The 19,028-nt window shown below is 40.4% G+C and overlaps 1 protein-coding gene and 1 long non-coding RNA gene across 6 annotated transcripts in view; one reads left to right on the top strand and one right to left on the bottom strand.

The window, feature by feature from the left end:
• Positions 1-14,852, bottom strand: part of LOC112581399 — a 63,860-nt gene extending 49,008 nt beyond the window's left edge. For both annotated transcript variants that reach the window (XR_006547697.2, XR_006547698.2), the window contains exon 1: positions 13,664-14,852. This is a non-coding gene — a long non-coding RNA (uncharacterized LOC112581399). The remainder of the gene's footprint in view (positions 1-13,663) is intronic.
• Positions 14,853-14,880: 28 nt separating this feature from the next.
• Positions 14,881-19,028, top strand: part of TRAPPC8 (trafficking protein particle complex subunit 8) — an 82,769-nt gene continuing 78,621 nt past the window's right edge. For 2 of the 4 annotated variants that reach the window (XM_045164039.1, XM_045164038.1), the window contains exons 1-2: positions 14,881-15,358; positions 15,973-16,011. In XM_045164039.1, coding sequence (XP_045019974.1) covers positions 15,202-15,358; positions 15,973-16,011 — 196 coding nt within the window. In that variant the 5' untranslated portion in view covers positions 14,881-15,201. The remainder of the gene's footprint in view (positions 15,359-15,972; positions 16,012-19,028) is intronic. The other 2 variants (XM_045164041.1, XM_045164040.1) reach the window with 1 other exon arrangement.

Genomic DNA, 19,028 nt, shown 5'->3' with positions numbered 1-19,028 from the left:
TGTTTTTCTTTCTGATCAACAAACCATACATATCTTTTTTCTTGTCTTATTATGTTATCTAGGATTCCAGTATGATGCTGAATAAGAGGAGTAATTGACATTCTTAAGTAAAAGAGTTCATTCATCAAGAGAATTTAGCAATACTAAATTTAATGTACTTAATGAGGAACCTCAAATTACATGAAGCAAAAATTGATAAGAGCTGAACTGAGATATAAGACAAATCCCCAGGTATTTCTATACTTCTTTCTCAATAATTAATAGTAGTATACCAAAAATTTTAGTCAAAATTTTAATCTAAAGATATAGAGGGATATCCTTCTATGAGGAGGGATATAAGGATATAAAGCTAGATACAAGAATGGTATTGTAGGGATGTTCCCTAGGATTCCAGGCTTTCGCTACCATGGCCTGGAGAGAGTTCAATCCCAGGTTAGGGATCTGAGGTCCTGCAAGATTCAAGCAAGACATGGACAAGAAAAAAAAGAACAGTACTGTAGTTGAATCGTCCCCCTCAAAAAAGATACGCTGAATTCCTAATCCCTATGACTATAAATGTGAACTTATTTGAAAACAGGGCATTTGGAGAAGTAATCAAGTAAGATGAGATTCTACAGGATTAGAGTGGGCCCTAAATCCCAGGATTGGTGTCCTTCTAAGGACAAAGAGAGAGATTTGAAGATACAGACACATAGGGAAGCAAGCCAAACAACAACAAGCAGACACTGGAGCTTCCACAAGCCAAGGAAGGCCAAGATTTGTCAGTATCCACCACAAGGTGGAAGCGGGAAGAGGATTCTTCCCTAGAGCCTTCTTAGGAAGATAGGTTGATATTTCGCTGATATTTTGCTTTGGGGCTTCTAGAATCCAAAACGATGAGAAAAGAAATTTCTGTTGTTTTAAGCTCCTCAACTTGTCGCCAATTTGTTAGAGCAGCCATAAGAAACCAATGCCTCAGCAGTTAAGAATTCTCCTGCCAATGCAGGAGATGCAGGTTCGATACCTGGTATAATAGAATCCATCACTGTTTTTTCAAATGTGCAAAGAACATTTACCAAGAGAGACCATATTCTTAAACCAACTCTCAATAAACTTAAAATAATCCAGTCATACCAAGTACCTTCTGATCACAGTGGAATTATAAATCAATAACACAAACATATTTGAAAAATCCCAAATGTTTGAGAAATGAATAACAAGCTTCTAAACAATCCATAGGTACAAAAAGAAATAGCAAAGGGAATTTGGAAAGTATTTTGAACCAAACAAAAATGAAAAACAAACATATCAAGTTTTGTGGGATGCATTTAAAATAGTGCTTATTAGGAATTTAACTTATTGTAGCATCTTTACAGGAGGATCTAAGGGATTTGCTTTTGTCATGTGGCTGTTAAAATTTTCATGGGTTGAGATAATCTACTAAGTCAGGAGTATGGATTTGAATCTGTTTAAAAATATTTTCTAATTGAATTATTCTTGTTCATTGCTACTGACTTTATGAATTTAGAATTCTTTATTGAGTACTTTTATTAATTCTCATGATTTTTTTCAGCAAATTTGTCTGGCCTTTCTGAGTACATAGTAATCTCCTTTTCTTTTCCAATACTTAAACTTATTTTTATCTCATTAGCCCCAAATTTCAGCATTAGTATGAAATAGTAATAGCAATTATTAGTAACAATGCCTTATTTAAGATTTTCACCAGAGTGCTTCTGATGTTTATCACCTTCTCAAAGACATCTGTGCCTGGAGAATCCCAAGGACGGCGGAGCCTGGTGGGCTGCCGTCTATGGGGTCGCTCAGAGTTGGACACGACTGAAGTGACTTAACAGCAGCAAAGAGATCTGTTAATTCTGAAAATTAAGAACCATTGTTTAGAATCCTGAGTTATTAGCATTCATACAATATTCTATAGGTGATGATTCTTGAGATCAGAAAGTTTAAATGACTAGTTCCAAGGTCGTAAAAGTAGGCAGTGGAAGAACCATGACTAGAATTCCCTTTCATTTATGGTTTTGTTATCAAACCTTACAACACAAATTTTAATAGTTTTCCTCATCTCTGATTTTTTTAAAAATTGAAAACATTGCATTTATATCTTTTTTTGGTAACAAATTTATTGATATAATTCATATACTATTCACATATTTAAATGATATAGTTCATGGCTTTTAGCTCATTTACCAAGCTATACATCATCACAATCATTACTAGGATATCTTCATTACTCCAAAAAGAAACCTGGCATTGCTTAGCCATAACCTTCCAACTCTCCCATTCCTCCTGTCTCATTCTTTACCTCCAGGCCTAGGCAAGCACTCATCTGTTTTCTGTCACTATGATGTACCTACAAATGGAATCATACATGGTCCTTTGTGACTGGCTTCTTTCACCTGGCATGTTTTCATTGTTTATTCATATTGTGGAATGTATCAGTACTTTTTGTTATTGCCAAATACTATTCTATTGCACAGCTGTAAAGTGAAAGTGAAGTCTCTCAGTCACATCTAACTCTTTGCGACCCCATGAACTGTAAGCCTACCAGGCTCCTCTGTCCATGGGATTTTCCAGGCAAGAACACTGGAGTGGGTCACCATTTCCTTTTCCAGGAGACCTTTCTGACCCAGGAATTGAACCTGGGTCTCCTGCATTATAGGCAGACGCTTTATCATTTGAGCCACCAGGGAAGTCCATTGCACACCTATAGCAGTTATTTATCAGTTGATGAATATTTGGATTGCTTCTACATTTGGCTATTATGAATCTCCTGTTATGAACATTCAGGTGCAAATTTTTGTGTGGACACGTTTTCATTTCTCTTAGGAGTGAAACTGCTGCATCATATGGTAACTCCATGTTTAACACAGAGTTAAACATAGGAAAACAGCTTGCCTTCCAAACCAGCTGCACCACTTTACATGCCCACCAGTGGCACATGAACCTTCAAATTTCTCTACATTCTTGTCACATTTGTCATTGTCTTTTGGATTATAGCCATTCAGTGGGTGTGAAGTGGTATTTTATTGTGGCTTTGATTTTCATTTCCATGTTGGTTAATAATGGCAAACACCATTTCATGTGCTTACTGCCTATTTGTGTGTATGTGTGTGTGTGTATATATATATATATATATATATATATTTTTTTTTTTTTTTTGAGAATTGTCTATACCCTTTGCTCATTTTCTTAGGTTTAAAAACCTTTGAGAATACGTAAATGTATACTGGTCATTCAAATTTCCTCTTTTGTGAATTTCTGTCACTTGCATAGTATTGTGTTGCAGTCTGGCACTTATACGGTATCAATTGTATTATTGCCTTTTTCCTTATTAACTATAGGAGCTCTTTAGGGTAGATATGTTTCTTTGTACATTTGTGGCTTGAAGTTTCACTACTTTGTGATCTCCTGATAAAAGAAAACCTTAAATTTAATATTTTCTGTTCAATTATCAATCTTTTCTGTTATGGTTTGCAATTTTTGCATCTTGTTTAAGAAATATGTCCTTATATCCTCCATGAAAGGCAGGCAGTGTAGTGTACTGGGTAAAAGGGAGACTCAGGATTTCCCTTGTAGTCCAGTGGCTAAGACTCCCACCTCCCAATACAGGGGGATCCAGGTTTGATCCCTGGTCAGGAAACCAGATCCCACATGCTACAACTAAGACCTGGCACAGCCAAATAATTAATTAAAAATAAACAAGTAAATAAAACGGGAACTCAAGACGCAACTTTAGTCAGTTCAGTTGCTCAGTCATGTCCGACTCTTTGAGACCCCATGAACTGCAGCACACCAGGCCTCCCTGTCCATCACCAACTCCTGGAGTTCACTCAACCCCATGTCCATCAAGTCGGTGATGCCATCCAGCCATCTCATCCTCTGTCGTCCCCTTCTCCTCCTGCCCCCAATCTTTCCCAGCATCACAGTCTTTTCCAATGAGTCAACTCTTCACATGAGGTGGCCAAAGTACTGGAGTTTCAGCTTTAGCATCAGTCCTTCCAAAGAACACCCAGGATTGATCTCCTTTAGAATGGACTGGTTGGATCTCCTTGCAGTCCAAGGGACTCTCAAGAGTCTTCTCCAACACCACAGTTCAAAAGCATCAATTCTTCGGTGCTCAGCTCTCTTCACAGTCCAACTCTCACATCCATACATGACCACTGGGAAAACCATAGCCTTGACTAGACGGACCTTTGTTGGCAAAGTAATGTCTCTGCTTTTGAATATGCTGTCTAGGTTGGTCATAACTTTCCTTCCAAGGAGTAAGCGTCTTTTAATTTCATGGCCACAATCACCATCTGCAGTGATTTTGGAGCCCCCAAAAATAAAGTCAGCCACTGTTTCCACTGTTTCCCCATCTATTTCCCATGAAGTGATGGGACCAGATTCCATGATCTTCATTTTCTGAATGTTGAGCTTTTAAGCCAACTTTTTCACTCTCGTCTTTCACTTGATGTCATCAAGAGGCTTTTTAGTTCTTCTTCACTTTCTGCCATAAGGGTAGTGTCATCTGCATATCTGAGTTTATTGATAGTTCTCCTGGCAATCTTGATTCCAGCTTGTGCTTCTTCCAGCCCAGCATTTCTCACGATGTATTCTGCATATAAGTTATATAAGCAGGGTGACAATATACAGCCTTGACGTACTCCTTTCCCTATTTGGAACCAGTCTGTTGTTCCATGTCCAGTTCTAACTGTTGCTTCCTGATCTGCTTATAGGTTTCTCAAGAGGCAGGTCAGGTGGTCTGGTATGCCCATCTCTTTCAGAATTTTCCAGTTTATTGTGATCCACACAGTCAAAGGCTTTGGCATAGTCAATAAAGCAGAAATAGATGTTTTTCTGGAACTCTCTTGCTTTTTCCATAATCCAACAGAGGTTGGCAATTTGGTCTCTGGTTCCTCTGCCTTTTCTAAAACCAGCTTGAACATCTGGAAGTTCATGTTTCACATATTGCTGAAGCCTGGCTTGGAGGATTTTGAGCATTACTTTACTAGCGTGTCAGATGAGTGCAATTGTGTGGTAGTTTGAGCATTCTTTGGCATTGCCTTTCTTTGGGATTGGAATGAAAACTGACCTTTTCCAGTCCTGTGGCCACTACTGAGTTTTCCAAATTTGCTGGCATGTTGAGTGCAACACTTTCACAGCATCATCTTTCAGGATTTGAAATAGCGCAACTGGAATTCCATCACCTCCACTAGCTTTGTTTGTAGTAATTTTTCTAAGGCCCACTTGACTTCACAATCCAGGATGTCTGGCTCTAGGTGAGTGATCACACCATCATGATTATCTGGGTTGTGAAGATGTTTTTTGTACAATTCTTCTGTGTATTCTTGCCGCCTCTTCTTAATGTCTTCTGCTTGTTAGGTCCCTACCATTTCTGTCCTTTATTGAGCCCATCTTTGCATGAAATGTTCCCTTGATATCTTTAATTTTCTTGAAGAGATCTCTAATCTTTCCCATTCTGTTGTTTTACTCTATTTCTTTGCATTGATCGCTGAGGAAGGTTTTCTTATTTCTCCTTTCTATTCTTTGGAACTCTGCATTCAGATGCTTATATCTTTCCTTTCCTCCTTTGCTTTTTGCTTCTCTTCTTTTCACAGCTATTTGTAAGGCCTCTCCAGACAGCCATTTTACTTTTTTGCATTTCTTTTCCATGCAGTACTTGGATGCAATCTCAAAAACGACAGAATGATCTCCGTTCATTTCCAAGGCAAACCATTCAAAATCACAGTAATCCAAGCCTATGCCCCAAACAGTAATGCTGAAGAAGCTAAAGTTGAACGGTTCTATGAAGATCTACAAGACCTTTTAGAACTAACACCCAAAAAAGATGTCCTTTTCGTTATAGGGGACTGGAATGCAAAAGTAGGAAGTCAAGAAACACCTGGAGTAACGGGCAAATTTGGCCTTGGAATACGGAATGAGGCAGGGCAAAGGCTAATAGAGTTTTGCCAAGAAAATGCACTGGTCATAGCAAACACCCTCTCCCAACAACACAAGAGAAGACTCTATACATGGACATCACCAGATGGTCAACACCGAAATTAGATTGATTATGTTCTTTGCAGCCAAAGATGGAGAAGCTATAGACAGTCAGCAAAAACAAGGCTGGGAGCTTACTGTGGCTCAGATCATGAACTCCTTATTGCCAAATTCAGACTTAAATTGAAGAAAGTAGGGAAAACCACTAGACCATTCAGGTACGACCTACATCGAATTTCTTATGATTATACAGTGGAAGTGAGAAATAGATTTAAGGGACTAGATCTGATAGAGTGCCTGATGAACTATGGATGGAGTTCGTGACACTGTACAGGAGACAGGGATCAAGACCATCCCCATGGAAAAGACAAGACACAGTTTACCAGAGTACAAATCATAGCTCTTCTCCTTTATGGTACTGTGGCCTGGGGAAATTTAGTTAACCTCTTTTGCCTGAGTTTCCTCATCTATAAAATGGAAACGATATTAGTAGTACTTACTTCACAGGGTTGTTATGAGGACTAAATAAATTGGGAAATGTAAAATGCTTAAAATTGTACCAGCACGTAATAAACATCAAGTAGTGTTATTAGGGACGGGGGAGGCTGGTGGGCTGCCATCTACGGGGTCTCACAAAGTCGGACATGACTGAAGCGACTTAGCAGCAGCAGTGTTATTATTGTTTCCATCTTTATTCCACCTGACCTATTTTGTTGGGAGGTAGAAAACTGATTGGACTTTTGTTCCATATAGATAACCAATTCTTGAAGCACTGTTTATTGAATAATCTGTCCTTTCTGCATTTTTTTGTTTATGTTTCAAGTTAGTCTGTCCCACACCTCTCCATTCTGTTCCATTGGCCTATCTGTCTCCTCTTGACTCTTAAAAACTTTAACATACCTTGCTTGCTATTCAAATTCCTCTACCTTTTAATTCATCTTCAAAATTATCAACTATTCTTACACCTCTGCTCTTAAGCATGAATTTTAGGTTTACTTTGTCAAATTCCATAAAATCTCTGTGGCTATTTTGATTGGAACTGCACTAGATCTCTGGTTAAATTCTGATGGAATTGATAGGTTTATGGTGCCTCTGTCACTACCAATGAGAACATAACTGAAAGCTCCCCAAAATGTGTTTCCTCACATAATTGACTATCAGATAGGATTCTTGCATATATATGTCTAGCTGACAAAACCCACAACAAACAATGATGTCTTAGCTATAAGAGATGGTGAAAACATGAGTTCTGTCTCCTAATTTGGGGAGGGCAACTGAAGAGATGGAGAGTTACACAGATATGATAAAAATGCTCTATATATTTAGTCCACTATAGAATTTCTAAATAAGTAGTTTTGTTCTTTTTGAAATCTTAAAAATTTTTCTTCTCCAGCTGCTTTTGTAAGGAAGCTAGAAAATTATTGAATAGAAACAGTGATAATGAGACAAGATAATTTTTGTCTCAATCTGATTTTAAAGGGAATGATTCTTACATTTAACCATTAAGTGTAATATTATGAATCTTTGTTACATAACCTTTAACTGATTAAGAGTTTCCTTTTATTTAGCTATAATTGACATAGAATAGTATCTTACTTCCAGGTGTATACTGTAATGATTCAGTATATATTGTGAAATGGTTACCACAAAAAGTCTAAAAAATGTCTATACATTTAAAAGTTGCTGAGAAGACTTGTGAGAAGTTCTCATCACAGGAAGAAACAATTTTTGTAACTATATTATGGTGATAGATGTTACCTAGATGTTGCACATTTTTGATTGGATAATGTATCCTTTTTATTGGGTTATAGTAGTTCTTTACATATCCTAGTTTTTTCCCCTTGTATCTCTATACTTTGGGTATCCAAATCCCATTTTTAGCCATATTTACATTTATCATATTTTCACCAAATCATTTTAGGTATGTGATTTGCAAAAAACTTCTCCCATACTGTTGGTTGTCTTTTCACTTTCTTAACAGTGTCCTTTGAAGCACAGTTTTTAAAATTTGGTGATGTTCAGTTAGTCTCTTTTTGTAGTTGTTTCTTCTGCTTTTGTTGTTATAGCTAAGCAACCATTGCCTAATTCCAGGTTCTGAAGCTTCACACCTATGTTTTCTTCTATGGGTTTTATTGTTTTAGATATTACATTTAGGTCTTTAAGTTTGAGTTAATTTTTATGTATATGGTGTGAGTTGGGGGTCCAATATCATTCTTTTGCATGTAGATAAAAAGTTGACCCAGGACCGTTTGTTGAAACGACTATTTTATTTTCCTTTAATTGCCTTGGCACCCTTCAAGAAAATCAATTGCCCTTAAAACATGAGGTCTTATCCTGGGACTCTCATTTCTATTCCATTGATCTATCTGTCTATTCTTACACCCATTATCACACGGTCTTGGTTACTGTAGCTTTGCTGTAAGTTTGTAATTATCTGGTTTGAGTCCTTCAACTTTGTTTTTTAAAGATTATTTTGGCTATTCTGGCTCCCTTGAATTTTGCCATACTTTACCATCAGCTTGCCAATTCCTACAAAGAGGGCAGCTGGTAATTTTATATAAATCTACAGAACAATTCAAGGAGTGTTGACATCTCAATCCTAAGTCTTTTGATCCATGAACATGTCCTTTCATGTGTTCAGGTCTTTAATTTCTTTCAAACGGCAAATATTTTTTTTTACCATGCAAGTTCAGTTCAGTTCAGTCGCTCAGTTGTGTCTGACTCTTTGCAACCCCATGAACTGCAGCATGCCAGGAACCGCAGCATGCCAGGCTTCCCTGTCTATCACCAACTCCCAGAGTTCACCCAAATCCATGTTCATTGAGTTGGTGATGCCATCCAACCATCTCATCCTCTGTTGTCCCCTTCTCCTCCTGCCCTCAATCTTTCCCAGCATCAGAGTCTTTTCAAATGAGTCAGCTATTCACATCAGGTGGCCAAAGTATTGGAGTTGCAGCTTCAACATCAGTCCTTCCAATGAACAGTCAGGAGTGATCTCCTTTAGGATGGACTGGTTGGATGTCCTTGCAGTCCAAGGGACTCTCAAGAGTCTTCTCTAACACCACAGTTCAAAAGCATCAATTCTTCAGCGCTCAGCTTTCTTTATAGTCCAACTCTCACATCCATACATGACCACCGGAAAAACCATAGCCTTGACTAGACAGACCTTTGTTGGCAAAGTAATGTCTCTGCTTTTGAATATGCTGTCTAGGTTGGTCAAAACTTTCCTTCCAAGGACTAAGCGTCTTTTAATTTCATGGCTGCAACCACCATCTGCAGTGATTTTGGAGCCCCCCAAAATAAAGTCTGACACTGTTTCCACTGTTTCCCCATCTATGTTCCATGAAGTGATGGGACCAGATGCCATGATCTTCATTTTCTGAATGCTGAGCTTTAAGCCAACTTTTTCACTCTCCTCTTTCACTTGTCATCAAGAGGCTTTTTAGTTCTTCTTCACTTCCTGCCATAAGGGTGGTGTCATCTGCATATCTGAGGTTATTGATAGTTCTCCTGGCAATCTTGATTCCAGCTTGTGCTTCCTCCTGCCCAGTGTTTCTCACGATGTATTCTGCATATAAATTGAATAAGCAGGGTGACAATATACAGCTTTGATGTACTTCTTTTCCTATTTGGAACCAGTCTGTTGTTCCATGTCCAGTTCTAACTGTTGCTTCCTGATCTGCTTATAGGTTTCTCAAGAGGCAGGTCAGGTGGTCTGGTATGCCCATCTCTTTCAGAATTTTCCACAGTTTATTGTGATCCACACAGTCAAAGGCTTTGACGTAGTCAGTAAAGCAGAAATAGATGTTTTCCTGGAACTCTCTTGCTTTTTTGATGATCCAGCGGATGTTGGCAATTTGGTCTCTGGTTCCTCTGCCTTTTCTAAAACCAGCTTGAACATCTGGAAGTTCACGTTTCACATATTGCTGAAGCCTGGCTTGGAGAATTTTGAGCATTACTTTACAAGTTAGCTAACAAGTATTCATTCATGGCTTTTGAGGACTGCTTAGCAGCTGTTAACTATTCATTTTTATGTAAAATCACTTTAATGTGTTGAAATTAAAAGTACTTATAAAGATGTATGAAAACAATGTACCTTGCATTAAATAATTTCTGAAATAAGGAAGGGGAAGTAAGTAAAAATCATTTAGTTAATATATAAACTGGGGAAGTATAATGAAACATGTTTGAGACTCAAAGTCAGGAAACTGGGAAGCTTTTTCCAGCTCTGTGCTTAACTAAGCATATGACCTCGGGGAAATTATATCTCTAAGATTGTTTCTTCACATTTAAAATGATATTGTGATTTTTCCTAAATGGAAAATCATGGGTCTATGCAACAAATCTACAACATAGCATGCAAATTATTTTTAGCCTAAATCTTGAGGTAATGTTTATAGAATTGTTTGGAGTTGAGATCTTCAACATTCCCACCCACTGCTTCCCCCATCTATATTTTTCTTATCCAAATCCAGTTGTTTTTGGAAGTATTTACACATGATTTAAAACCAAGTACTAATAGTATTCTTTATCTTAGAAGCCTAAAGGAGAAAATATGTATAAAAGATTTTTACTTGTTGCAGATTAAATTAGAGGAGGATTTATATGGGGCTTAAATACCTATAATAAGTATAAAATAGAATTATGAGCAATATTGTGGCTATGATTCATCATTAAAATAACCAGGAAGTGGATGCCATCTGTTTTAGTCAGAATTTTAATGATAATAAGCCTACTTAAAACATCCAGTACAGTAAATAAGATAACAAGTGTGGGCCAATATGTGGATTATATATTTAAACCTTTCTTTTTTTAGTGTTTGAAAGTATCCTAGCATAAAATTCTTTAAGAAACTTTTTTAAAAAGTAAAGTATCTTTAATACTGTGTTGCTTTCAGGTGTACAACACAGTGATTCAGGATTTTGCAGATTATAAGTTATTACAAGATATTGGGTATAACATGTATATAGTAAATCCTTGTTATTTGTTTTACATAGTTTGTATCTATTAGCCCCATACTCCTAATATGTCCCTCCTTCTCCCCACTTTCATAGCCGTAAGTTTGGGTCCTATGTCTGTGAGTGTTTTTGTTTTGTATATACATCCATTTTTTTAGACTCTACATAAGCCTAGGAAAATTTTAATGCACCACTTTTCTCAGCATCCCTGGACCTCCAATTACCTCCCATGTGAGATCCATGTACTCAGGAATTGTTGTTTTAGTGGCTAATTAGAACCAGTTTTTTAATTGGCTTTTGAAGCCAATACTCAATAGCACCATCTACTGTTAACACAGTGAAATTTAATAATGGTGAAAAGATCTTCACATTGGAGTGAATACGAGAAATCATCTAGTTCCAACTTCATAAGCTCACAGATAAAGAATGTGAGGCTCAGAAAATACACATAACTTGTTAAAAGTCACAGATTTATTGGTAAAACTGTATTGCAAGCTATTGCAAGTTAAAATTTCTGTAGGTGCTCTCTAAGTAAGGAAACGTGGAAAAGCAATTTATCCTAGTGATCAAGTCTCTAGGGTTAAGAACTGAGCTGGTTCTGCACCAGTGTTATCCTGGGACAAGCTAATTAACTTCTGTGTGCTTCAGGTGCCATTATCTGGTAACTGACTACACATGTGCTTCTCAGAGTTGTGTAAGAAGCAGAAGTAGTAGTCAGTATACGTAAAGTGCCATGCTTGCCTGATGTATGGTGATGGACAATGGTGATATGACTTTTATGCACAAGTGGTGGAGATACTTTTGAGTCCAGGCCTCTCTGATTTCAGTGTCCATGTTTTTGACCACAGCAGATATCAGAAGAGACTGGCACTATTTTACATGCAAAATAATTCATGGGCATTTGATAACACAGTATTTCAAAATATAAGCCTACTGGCATAGCATATGTTTTATGGGATTCTTTGATTTTGGGAGTCTAAGAAGTTGGGTCTCATCTTCAATACTTGGAAAAGAGATCCTTAGTTGTTTGTGTTATCATTTGGCCCAGCAAGCTTCCTCTTTTAGTGATAGATCTTACCCTCCTGGCCTTGAGGGTTCTGCAGAAAGTAAATGGTTCAGAGGACAAGTGATGTTAAAAGGGTCAATGTCCAGGGGAGTCAGAGAAATGAGAGAAGTGTGATATCTTAGAATTCAGGCAAATACATCCTGCGGGGTACCTCATTCCTAATGAAGTGCGGAGGAGAAACTTGCCCTGTCATCCCACTTTCATTCTCTTCATTTAGCAACAGAACTCTCAGGCCTATACTTTCTAGTCTCCTTTGGAGACACTAGAGCCAGTGATATGAGAGTGAAATTGCTGGGTGCCATTTTAAAATTTGATCTGAAACCATTAGTCATTTACTTTTCCATTCTCTTTTCCCCATTCCTGTCGACTGAAATGCAAATATGGCAGTGACTCAGCTTTAATCTATAGGGAAACAAAATACCTTAGAAGATGAGCATGTGAGGTAGTTTAAGATAGACTAGGAAATAGATTTTAACAGTGCAGTCACTTACTGGAAACTGTGTGTATGTGGTGTTAGACAGTAAATTCAATGCATAAGCTAACAATCCATTTACGCTTAGACATAAAGAGGAATGACATACTGATTCATGCTACAATATGGATAAGCCTTGAATATTACTCCAAATGAAAGAAATCAGACACCAAAGGCCATGTATTGTATGATTCAATTTATGTGAAATGTTCAGAATAGGTAAATCCATAGAGACATAAAGTAGATGAGAGATTGCCAGGGGCTAAAGGGCTGCTCTAGGGACTTCTCTGGTAGCTCAGACCGTAAGCAGTCAGCCTGCAATGTGGGAGCTGCTGCTGCTGCTAAGTCGCTTCAGTCATGTCCACCTCTGTGCAACTCCAGAGATGGCAGCCCATCAGGCTCCCCCATCCCTGGGATACTCCCAGGTTCAATTTCTGGGTTGGGAAGATGCCCTGTAGAAGGAAATGGCAACCCACTCCAGTATTCTTGCCTGGAAAAATCCCATGGCTGGAAGTGCCAGGCAGACTACAGTCACAGGGTCGCAAAGAGTGGCACACGACTGAGCGACTTCACTTTAGAGGGGTGTTGGGGTGCAGAGTGACTGCTAGTGGGCAATAGGCTTCTTTGGGGGGGTGATGAAAGTGTTCCAGGATTACTAGTAATGATTGTGCAACTTTCTGAATACAGTAAAAACCACTGAACTGTACACTTTAAAGGAGTGAATTTTATGATATGTGAAGTCTATCTTCAAATATCCATTTAGAGTAAATTACACTTGAGAGTCCTTCTCCCAGAGTCTAACACAGTTAGTTTACCTCCAATGTAAAAAACAAGTTGCCTTTTTAACTTCTGAGTTGAGAACTAAAGTAGCATGCTTGCACTGAGGCGCCCTGTTACAAAAAATGTATAACTTGAGTCACCCGCGGTTACATAAGATTTTCACATTATAAAGCGTAAGGGACATATCAAAGGTATTCAAAAGAGAGTATGTATACTCCAGGGGGATAAAAGACGACTTTCCAAGAGGTTCTCAGGCACAGATGGTTCTAAGGAAATGAATTTCCAGATCCTCAACTTGCAAGTGTTATTGTTTCTAGACTGATCTGTGGCTAAGTTGCCATGTCATTAAGTTCCTATTGCCCTTTCCTACCTCCCATTTTTCAATTTATAGGAGAAAGGCATACTCACCTGTCATGAATTCTTACCATGGTGAAACTTCAGGGTGCCAAACAATCCGACAGTTTGAGACACTCTTGTTTGGGGAATGTGCTTAGTCGCTCAGTCATGTCCGACTCTTTGCGACCCCATGGACTGTAGCCGGCCAGCATCCTCTGTCCAACCCATCTCCTGTGTCTCCTGCATTGCAGGTGTATTCCTTTACCCACTAAGCCATCAGGGAAGCCCCCTTGCTTGGAGAAGCGTCCTTTAAACCAAGGACCATAAAGCCATGATACGGCGTTGCGTTTTTCCCTGTCTTGTATTTTTGACATACAATTCAGAATAAGTCCAATCAGCTGAATATTTTAGTAAAATTCCTTCCATTAACTTCTACACTTTAAGAAGAAAAATCTATAAAAATGAAAGCTAGGAAGAAGAAGCCAATTCAGGTCTTCATTCGGTACATGATTACTGGCTTCCCACACCCTCATCCCTAGGAAGTAATTTTTCCAGCAGAGTGTGAAAAGGAAGCGCCCGAGGATGAAGGGGTCGGGGGCCAAGGCTTTCCCTGAGACCAACGAAAACGCAGGAGTTTCTCTTACACTTGGGTTAACTGCCACATATTTATGTGCCACAACGGCACATATTTATGCCCGCTGGTTGAGAGTCCACCTTCGTAGCAGCCCTTTCTAAAAGCATGGTTGTGTTCAAACGGGACGTGGGCGGTTTAAGCCGGCTCCAGAGAAACCTCCAAGAATCCGGCCGGCAGCTAGCTCTCTACAGTGAGCAGGTTCCCCTAGTCATTCCACCAGAAGTGTGGGAAGGGCGGGGCGAGCCGGCCGGAAGCTCCGAGAACAGCCACACAAGGTTTGTCCACTGTTTCCAGGGAGGACCAAGTCGGCGTGGAAGGCGAATGGGCACCTCCCCACTGTGACAGCACCGACCACGAGCGTCATCCTACCTACTCCCTCGTCACACCTCGCTGGTCTTCTACGCGCTGACAGAACCAGGCCGAACGTCGCGTGCCTACCCGCCTGGCTCCGCCCAGCACGCTCGTAGCCCCGCCCCAGACCCGCCCAACAGGAGGTCCACCCATCGCACTTCCGGCATCAGCCGGCCGACCAGCCTCCTTCCCTTTTCAAGGCTCTCTTCTCCCGCCCCTATCGACTGTAACACTGTCACGTGAGGGGCGAGCGCGGGGGCTGCCGGGATAAGTACGCCGGTGGGTCAGGGTTCGGCCTCAATATGGCGGTTCCAGTCCGGCAGTGACCAAGGCTTTGCCGTCGAGAGGACTAACTGGCGACTGCCGGCGTCTCCACCTATCAGGGTGGAATGCGAGGACGCCGGGGCGAGCGCTGAGGAGCGGCGGTGACGGGGAGGGGTCGGTGGCGGGTGCTCCGGGAGCCAAGGCGGCTGCGTCTGTTCGTTCTATTGGTCTCAAGGCTTCAGCGCCCGGCCCCGCCCGGCCGGGCCAGGCCGGCGGGCGGCGGCGGTAGCTGCTGCAGCCGCAGGATCAGCCTCCGAGAGTGGGCCGGAGGGCGGACGCCGCCGCTGCCTCTGCCGCGGTGATGGCCCAGTGTGTACAATCAGTGCAGGAGCTCATCCCGGACTCCTTCGTCCCCTGTGTGGCCGCGCTGTGTAGTGACGAAGCCGAGCGGCTTACTCGTCTCAATCACCTTAGCTTCGCGGAGTTGCTTAAGCCCTTTTCTCGCCTCACTTCCGAGGGTATGTGGTCTCCCCTTTGCACTGAGATCCCGCAAAGCCGGGGCCGGGAGAGGGAAGTTGGGGGCGGGCGGGGAAGAGAAGGGCGGTGTTTACATCTCGGAGCCGGGAGAGTGGCGTCGGGCTGGGGCCCCGCGGTGTCTTTAGTGGCCGCTGGAGGAGGTTCCGTAAAAAGAGATGGTCAAGACAGCAGCGTGGTTCTGACCTCCAGTTTTTCGGGCACTTCCCGGACAAACCAGCTGCTGCTGCTGCTAAGTCGCTTCAGTCGTGTCCGACTCGGTGCGACCCCATAGACGGCAGCCCACCAGGCTCCCCAGTCCCTGGGATTCTCCAGGCAAGAACACTGTTGGGTAATTAAAGAAAAACGTGAGCTGCAGAGAAGGGCATTGAGCCTCTTCTCAAGGGCCGTAGGGAGGGAATTAGGAAGTTGCAAGGAGGTCAGGCTAAGAAGATGCTCGCTGTTAGACCAATGAGGTCTTAGTAAAGACGAATCGTCTTCCCCTGGGAGTTAAACTGGTTTCAAAGTTGCCTTAAGTATTATATTCTTTAGCAATGAGGCGTATCCCTTTCAAGACTTACGTTTACTTTACTTTTTTCTTTTGAAAACATTTCTCTAGGTATCCAGAATTTTACTTTACCTCTCAAGCAAATAAAAGGTATTATAATAGTGAAACTTGGAACAGCCTTTGTTTTTGTTTTGTTTTGTTTTGTTTTGTTTTGTTTTTTTTTGCCTGATGGATGAGGAAATAAGGACAAGTTGTAGTTATAATAATTTAATCGAGTTAGTGGCAGTTATCTAGATTTATAGGGATGGATAAGTCCTGAAGTTTGTGGGGGTTTTTTTTCCAGATAAAAGTTTAATCAACAGGAGAAATATCTTTTATTGAAGAGTTGCCTGTTTTCTCCAGCTTTAGATGCTTTATTAGGGAGAAGTAAGCGTAATAATAGTCTAGTGTGGTTTAATCAATATCTTTACCTGTACTTTGCAAACAGCACATTGAAAACTATGGGTAAGAGTTTTGTTTTAGACTTTAAAAAGGTTCTGTAAAAAAGGTTGTCAAGACAACGACAATGATGTTTATTTGGTTATGATGACTTCTTCACACACACAAATGCTGTGCCATAAGTTTTATGTATTTACAGGCCACACATGTGTATTCTTTGGGAGAATACCTCCATTATAAGTTCACTTCTGTATTTAAAGGAGACAAGGAGCTATCCAAAATAAACAGGTTGAGAACTCTTGAATTTCCTTCAACCTGTACCTTAGCCATCCATCTCATCTCATCTGCAGTATTTTTTACTAACTCAACAAAAATGACAAAGTGCTCTACATTCTTAAATTCTTAAAAAACAAAACAGAGGAGCAAGTTTGCCTATGATTGGAGTGCTCTTTCCTGCCCTGTTAATAAAGAATAGTAACACTAACTGATGTATATACTTAGGGTTTCTCTTTTAGTCTGTCTTAAGTCCTATGAGAAAGGTACTGTTAACAGCATTTTAAATTTGAGGACATTTTAAATTTGAGGCATGGAGATACTAACTTGGTCAGTCCTAGACAGGTGGGAAAGATTGAAAAACAGGCAGTGTGATTCAAGACAAGGTATTCTTAGTCAAATCATCTTACCTCCTGATAATATTTAGACTCACTTGTTCACAGGCAGGAGCAGTGTCTCCCAGTAGTAACAATGTGACTCACATGCATAACTTGAAGTTACTTTGTAGTCACATTGTAAAAAGATAAAAAGAAATTGGTAAAGGAGATTAAATAACATTTTATTTAATCCAGTATTTCCAAACTTGTCATTTCAACAGGTCATAAGTATAAAAAAACTTAATGAGCTATTTTGCATTTGTTTTTTATTGCTAAGTCTTTGAAAGTTGGTGTGCATCTTACACTTACATCAACACCTAAGTTTGGACTAGATATATTTGAAGTGCTCGGTAGACACTTGTGCCTGGTGCCTCCTCTATTGGACAGTGCAGTGAATAGAGGCTGAAATCTTTACTCTTTTCCTTGTGTAGACTGCAAAAGATTTAGGGATGGAGTATAATGAGATAGACTTGAATAGGTAGATGTTGGAACGGAAGAGGATGAGCACACCCTTTTGAGAACAGAGATGAGGTTAGAATGGTATGGACTAAGGTAGAAATGATAATTGAGTGGTCGGGGAACAGTGGGAAAACTCCCTTTTCAGTACAGGATAGTAAGGGAAAAGGCCTCGATGAGGAAGGATCTTGAATTCTGGGAAAGTAATTTTTGATTTCCTATCTCATGGATATGTGATTGTCAAAAAAGATTTCTTAAGCAAGGGCATGGAGTTTGGGGGAAGTTGTGTGGTTTGTAAGCAACTGAGGTTTTCTTTTTTAATACAGTAAAGTTTTATGTGTTACGTAAAGATAAAAGATATCATTATTTTTCAAAATAATTCTGTAGAACACCAGTTATGTATGTTTCCTGAAAAAAATTTGTGGTCAAGTAAGTTTGCTTAAAACGTGTATTTGGGAGAATTAGTGTCATTTAGTGTATTAAGCAGAGAAGGCAATGGCACCCCACTCCAGTACTCTTGCCTGGAAAATCCCAGGGATGGGGTAGTCTGGTAGGCTGCAGTCCATGGGGTCGCTAAGAGTCGGACACGACTGAGCAACTTCACTTTCACTTTTCACTTTCATGCATTGGAGAAGGAAATGGCAACCCACTCCGGTGTTCTTGCCTGGAGAATCCCAGGGACGGTGGAGCCTGGTGGGCTGCCGTCTCTGGGGTCGCACAGAGTCAAACACGACTGAAGCGACTTAGCAGCAGCAGCAGCAGTGTATAAGAGCTCTGGGAACACCTACTGTCAGGAGACATTTTAAAAGTGTAATCTAGTTTACCAGATTTATTTGAACATGAAGTTGGGTTTTCAGAAACAGTGGTCTTGAGCAGCCAGTAATCTGTGGGCAGCACGTACTGGGGAATGTTGCTTCAAGGAGCTATATGTGGCAGTCTATAAAAGTAAGGCAGTGGTGGAGCTGAATTTCACCCTGAAATTGAGATGTTATATGCTATATAAAGTCACCTTTTGTGGCGTTATAATCTTAATAAAGCCTTAATATAATTATTTAATTTTGAAGCTTTGGGATTTTTTTGTGTGTGATTTAAGAGCTTTTGTCAGTCATTCTTAATTCTTGCTTTTCTCTTTATTAAGCTGATTTTGTGCTACTCCAGTGTATTACTTATCAATTGTTATGTAATAAATTGCCCTGAAACTTAGCACCTTAAAACAAAAGCGTTTTTAAAAATTAATTTTATTTACTTACTTTCGGCTCTGACGGGTCTTGGTTGCTGTGTGGGCTTCTCTCTCGTTGTGGCGGGGCTACTGCTGTTACAGCGCAGGCTTCAATAGTCAGGGCTCCTGGGCTCTAGGGCACACACTCAGCAGTTGTGGCACACTGGCCCAGCTACCCTGTGGCACGTGAGATCTTCCTGGACTAGGGATCAAACCCGTGTCTCCTGCACTGGCAGGCAGATTCTTTACCACTGAGCCCCCAGGGAAGCCCCCAAAGCATCTTGTATCCCTCAGTTTCTCAGGGGTCTGGGAGTGGCTTAGCTGGACTATTGTCTCTTGAGGTTGCCCTGGAGCTGTCAGCAGGGGCTGTGGTCATCTAGGGCTGGAGGATCCACTTGCAAGCT

Source organism: Bubalus bubalis, chromosome 22, assembly GCF_019923935.1.
Source record: "Bubalus bubalis isolate 160015118507 breed Murrah chromosome 22, NDDB_SH_1, whole genome shotgun sequence".
Taxonomy (NCBI): domain Eukaryota; kingdom Metazoa; phylum Chordata; class Mammalia; order Artiodactyla; family Bovidae; genus Bubalus; species Bubalus bubalis.
This window is presented reverse-complemented; position numbering and strand designations above follow the sequence as displayed.